Source organism: Chrysochloris asiatica, unplaced genomic scaffold, assembly GCF_000296735.1.
Source record: "Chrysochloris asiatica unplaced genomic scaffold, ChrAsi1.0 scaffold00025, whole genome shotgun sequence".
NCBI classification, from domain to species: Eukaryota; Metazoa; Chordata; class Mammalia; order Afrosoricida; family Chrysochloridae; genus Chrysochloris; species Chrysochloris asiatica.
The window spans coordinates 1838881-1844921 of record NW_006408543.1 but is presented as its reverse complement, the minus strand read 5'-3'; the positions used below and the strand labels follow the sequence as shown (position 1 = coordinate 1844921).

At 43.3% G+C, this 6041-nt stretch overlaps 1 protein-coding gene across 1 annotated transcript in view; it reads left to right on the top strand.

Annotated features, from left to right (window-relative positions):
• Window positions 1-6041, top strand: part of TDRD9 (tudor domain containing 9) — a 110954-nt gene that overhangs the window by 64937 nt on the left and 39976 nt on the right. Inside the window, exon 21 of the mRNA XM_006839604.1 lies at window positions 303-419. Coding sequence (XP_006839667.1) covers window positions 303-419 — 117 coding nt within the window. The remainder of the gene's footprint in view (window positions 1-302; window positions 420-6041) is intronic.

The following is a 6041-nucleotide window of genomic DNA, read 5'->3' as shown; positions in this document are numbered from 1 at the left end:
CTATCCTGGGAGTGACATGTCAGTGGGTTTACTATCCTGGGAGTGACATGTCAGTGGGTTTACTATCCTGGAAGTGACATGTCAGTGGGTTTACTATCCTTTTGTGTGTGGGCAGCCTGTGCAGTGATACATCCTGACGTATGCTCTTAGGACTTGACGTGCCTCCTCCTTTACGTACTAAGTCACCTTCAATCAGGTGACTTTAACAGCTGTGATGGCTCATGTACCGTCCCCATCGTGCTCCTCTTCTTTGTTTGGATGACGTGTGCTTTCAGCCATTGGAGTGAAAATGTCTCCCACAGGTGGCTGAATTATATGAAGAACTGAAGACTCGGATCTCACAGTTCAACATGTACGTGGACTCTCGGCGACCTGCCATGGACCACGAGTACATCTACAAGCAGCGGTTCATCCTCCAGGTGTGGTGGGCTTCCTAGATATCTTTTCTGGTCCTTTCTTCTCATTGGGACCTGACACATTCATGCTTCAAATGAGGTCAGAGGTCTGGATCCTGGGTCTTCGAGTGTTTGGAGACTTGGAAGGCCTAATCTTCGTGACTTAGGTTCCAGGTAACTGCGTTAGTTAGGGCCCTGGACCCCTTCTGGTTTCAGAGCCATGTTTCTATCGAGTACCACTTGCTCTGGTCGCTTCAGGAGACATCCTTCGGTTGTAACTCTGAAGAAATAGAAATGCTTTTAGAAACGTTGGTTGTGTGTAACTTTGAAGGCCAGAACTCAGAGTAGTAGCTTAGAGGGTGGGGTCTTCAGGGATCTGTTTAGGAAGTGCCTTTAGAAAGGTGGGTAATGCCTTTGTTAGCAGGCTCTAGGGAGATGCCGGGAATGAGAGTTGTTCTGCATGTAAAGCTGGCTCCTCTCAGTTCTTTAGTTACACAGTAATTGAAATCCCATGAGCGGGGGCTGTAACCCACAGAAATGCATTCTCTCACAGTTTAGGAGGCTGGGGTCCGCATTCTGAGCCCCGGCTCCGGGGAAAGGTCCTGTCTCCTTGCAGCATCTGTAGGCCCAGCACTATATGGAGGTCACTGTAGGCGTCTTGACATCAGTTTTCCCCTGGATATAGGAGCTTCACAGGGCAGAAACCCCAGGTCCAAAGAACACACTCCCCTCCTGGCTCTTCTTCGTGGTGGTAGTGGATTCCTGCTCTCTGCTCACATCTCTCACCCTTTATCTTTTGTAAGATCAAAGGTGTTGCATGCCACATCCTTGGGGATCTGCCATACATTAGATTAAAGTCATGGTGGGGTTATTGCTGTTATTACATGCTGTTGAGTAGGTTCTGACTCACAGCGACCTTATGAATAACAGAACACAACACTGCCTGGTCCGGCACCATCCTCAAAATCGTTGTTAAACTTAAGCCCATTGCTGCTGCCACTGTGCCAATCCTTGTCATTGGGGTCTGCCTCTTTTTCGCTGACTCTCCACTTTACCAAACATGATGTCCTTCTCCAAGGACTGGCTGCTCCAAGTCTCGCCATCCTGGCTTCTCAGGAACATTCTGGCTGTATTTCTTCCAGTACAGATTTGTTTTCTTGCAGTTCATGGTACTTTTTGTATTCTCCAACACCATAACTCAAATGCATCAGTTCTTCTGTGGTCTTCCTTATTCATTGTCACATGCATATGAAGCTATTGAAAATACCATGGTTTGGGTCAGACACACCTTTGTCCTCAAACTGATGTCTTTGCTCTTGAATCCTTTAAAGAGGTCTCGTGCAACAGATTTGCCTAATGCAATACATCGTTTGTGTTCTTGACTGCTGTTTTCATGAGTATTGATAATGGATCCAAGTAAAATAAAGTCTTCAAAACTTGTGATCTTTTCTCCATTTATCATGATGTTATTTATTGGTCCAGTGGTGAGGATTTTTATTTTCTTTACATTGAGGTGCAACCCATATTGAAGGCTTTGGTCTTTGATCGTCATCAGTACGTATTTCAAGTCCTCTTTGCTTTCAGCAAGCAAGGTTGTATCATCTGCATATCAGAGTCTTCCTCTAATCCTGATGTCATGTTCTTCTTCATATAATTCAACTTTTCAGATTATTTATTGACCTTGTTTTGCCTGATGATAGGGAGCTTTTACCACTGTCTGTTTCCACAGATGTAGTCAATTTGATTTCAGTCTTGCGAGGTCCATGTTTATAAGGATCTTTCATGTTGTTTTAAAAAGGTATTTGCAATAAACAAGTCAGTGGTCATGCAGAATTATATCATGAGATCTGCGACATTGTTGTATTTCCCAAATACTGCGCTTTTCCTGTTTGTTTCCAACCTTTGCCAGTAATTATCAATACATCTTAATTGTATGTTTGATCAATTTTAGATCGAATAAGCTGGTAGAATTCTTCAATATCATCATCACTGACTTTAGTTGTTGGTAGATAAAGTTGAATAATAGTAGGCCTGTGGATATTCTGGTAGTGTAGTAGTTATGAATCAGGCTGCGAACCTCAAGGTCGGCAGTTCGAAACTTCCAGCTGTTCCGCAGGAAAAAGATGAGGCGTTCTGCTCCCGTAAAGATTTACAGCTTCGGAAACCCTGTGCAGGGTCACTCTGAGTCGGAACCGACTCCATGGTACTTAACAACAACAACAATGGCTATTATCCTATCAATGACAGCATTGTACTTCAAGACCAGTCTTGAGCTGTTCTTTTTGACCATGAATGCGATTCCATTCCCCCTCAATTTGTCATTCCCAGGATAATAAACCATGTGATTGATTGTCAGATTCAAAATGGCCAATACCAGTCCATTTCAGCTCACTAATGCTTAGGATATAGATGTTTGGGTGTTCCATTTCATTTTTGACAACTCCAAATTTTCCTAGATTCATACTTTGTGCATTCCATGTTTTGATTTCAATGATGTTTGCAGCTGTTTCTCTTCATTTTTAGTTGTGCCCTACCAGCAAATGAAGGTCCTGAAAATTTTACTCCACGGTCAACTCTGCTTTGAGGAGGCAGCTTCCCCAGTTGTGTTTTGAGTGCCTTCCAACGTGAGGGGCTCATCTTCCGGCACTCTATCTGACAGTTTCCTGGTGCACTTCATCATGTTTCAGTTTTCAGTATTCTGGTGCAGTCTTCTAAGGTTTTCAGTGCCTAAACATTCAGAAGTAGTCCATCTCGCCTTCCTAGCTTGTTTTAGTCTGGAGCTCAGCTGAAACTTGTCCACCATGCGTGTACCCTGCCAGTATTTAAAATACCAGTGCCATAGCTTCCAGCATCGCAGCAACGCACAACTCCCCACTGTACAACTGACTGACAGCCAAGTGGGATTCAGAGTAGGGGATCAGATCAGATCACATCATGGGGGAGGGGGCAATCCCATAACTACCGCACCACAGAGAACAATGGTCCAGTCCAGTGGACACTTATTTAAGGGGCACAATAAGTCCATGACAAGGCCCCAGGCTGGGGGACCATCTTCTGTGTTTTCACTGGAGAAGGAACTTTTCAAGGTGCTTAATAGTTATGCAATTTGGGGGACAGCCTGATGCCTAGGGTGCTAGTGTTTCAGCTGGGATTTTATGTAAAAAACGAGGAAGTCCATGTGTGCAGGCTGAGGTGGAGAGAATAGCCAACCCCTGGAGAGACTAGCCAACCCCTGGAGAGACTAGCCAACCCCTGGAGAGACTAGCCAACCCCTGGAGAGACTAGCCAACCCCTGGAGAGACTAGCCACCCACTAGACCAGTGTTGAAAAGCACTCAAAGTCCTTGGAAGAGACCATGCAGAGGGGATTTGTTAGGAATCTTGGTGGTGGTGGTGGTGTGCTGTGGAGTTGGTTCTGACTCTTAGCGACCCTGCATAGGGTTTCTGGGGCTATAAATCTACGGGAGCAGAAAGCCGCCTCTTTCTCCTATGGAACAGCTGGTAGTTCCAAACTGCTGACTTTGAGGTTCGCAGCCTGACTCACAATCACCACGCTACCAGAGCTCAAGCATAACTGAATGGCACCCATCTTTAGAGCTGAAGATGTCACTTCGTTTCAGGATGCGATAAGTATATTAGTAAGAGTAATGCATAAAATAATGCCCTTTAAAATTGTGGCAGAGTATATACAAGTATCCCCTACTTTCTCCAAGTTCACTTTGATTTTAAGAAAGACCTGTTACTGCTAAATGAAAGAAATTCAACGAGGAAATTTGCTTTTATGAAAAAGTAAAACCAGCATACAGCATTTGATTTGCATTGAACCATTAAGGAGACCACGCACCCTGAGCAGCAGAAGTGGAGCCACTCTCAGCACCTCCACATGGAGCCTCCCTCCCCAGATTTAGACTGTCTGTGAGCACTGGGTGACACAGCTAAATTTTAGATGTATTGTGCTATTTGATAGCATTTGGTAGGTGGTTTCTTTGTGTCTAAGAACACTCAAAAAATGTTCCCATATCAGTTACTAGTGACTCTGCTGGTATTGGAAATACAGGCAGCGTAGCTTCCAGCATGACAGCAGTATGAGAACCACCATTGTATCACACACTGACAGACGACGTTAGGGAAGTCCTATGTGAACAATGAACAAGTCATTGGCTTTGCAGAATTCTATCATGCCATCTCCAGCATCCTTTCTATCACCGAGGCCATATTTTCCAACTACTGATCTTCCTCTTTGCTCCCAACCTTTGCATTCCAATCACCAGTAATGATTACTACATCTTGATTACATGTTTGATCAATTTTAGATTGAGGAAGTTGGTAGAATTCTTCTATTTCATCCTCACTGGCTTTAATGGTTGGTGTGTAAATTTGAATAATAGTTGTATTAACTGGGCTTCCCTGTAGGCACGTGGATATTATCCTATAACAGACAGCGTTGTACCTCATGACTGATCTGGATATGTTCTTTTTGACGATGAATGCAACACCATTCCTCTTCAATTTGTCATTCCCGACATCATAAACAATGTGGTTGTCAGATTCAAAATGGCCAATACCAGTCCATTTCAGCTTACTAATGCCTAAGATCTCGATGTTTATGTGTTCCATTTCATTTTTGACAATTTCTAATGTTCCTAGGTTCATACTTCGTACATTCTATGTTCCGATTATTAACGGATGTTTACACCTGTTTCTCTTCATTTTGAGTTGCGCCCCATCAGCAAATGAAGGTCCCATGGGCTTTTCTCCCACAGGCTTTAATCCATTTGCATCATCACGGTCAACTCTACTTTGAGGAGGCAGCTCTTCCCCAGTCGCATTTTGAGTGCCTTCCAACCTGAGGGGCTCATTTTCTGGCACTATATCTGACAGTGTTTCTTTGCTGTTCATAAGGTTTTCAGTGACTGAATATTTGGAAGTAAGTAGTTCGTCACTCCTGCTTCCTAGTCTGTCTTCATCTTTAGAGATCATCTGAATTTGGAGATATCTGAAGACCATCTGATGAACAAATTTGATACATGAACACTAAAGACCAAAGAGCCAGGAGAGTTGTGGGATGACATCAAGAACATCATACGTGAAGAAAGCAAAAAGTCATTAAGAAGACAAGAAAGAAGGAAAAGATCAAAATGGATGTCAGAAGAGACACTGAAACTTGCTTTCCAGCGTAGAGATGCTAAAGCAAATGGAAGAAGAAATGAAGAGGTACAAGAGCTGAATGGAAAATTTCAAAGGTCAGCTCGAGAAGACAGTCAGATATTACAATGAAATGTGCAAAGCTCTGGAGTCAGAAAACCAAGAGGGAAAAATGCTGCCAGCATTTCTCAAGCTGAGGGAACTAAAGAAAAAATTCAAGTCTCAACTTTCGTTATTGAAGGATTTTCTGGGCAAATTATTGAATGATGCAGAAAGCAGCAAAAGAAGATGGGGGAAAGAAAGAGTTCCCACTGAATAGTTATCATCTTGTCTAGATGGGTCTGGTGAAAGGAGATGGGGATAAGATTCGTATGAGTCAATAGTGAGTAACTGTTGTTATGACTAATTGTAACTGTCACAATTGTAAACGTAGAAGTTTCGTAACAAAAAATGGGGAGTGGTTAATCTTACAGTCCAGAAACAGGTTACTCTTACAGTCCAG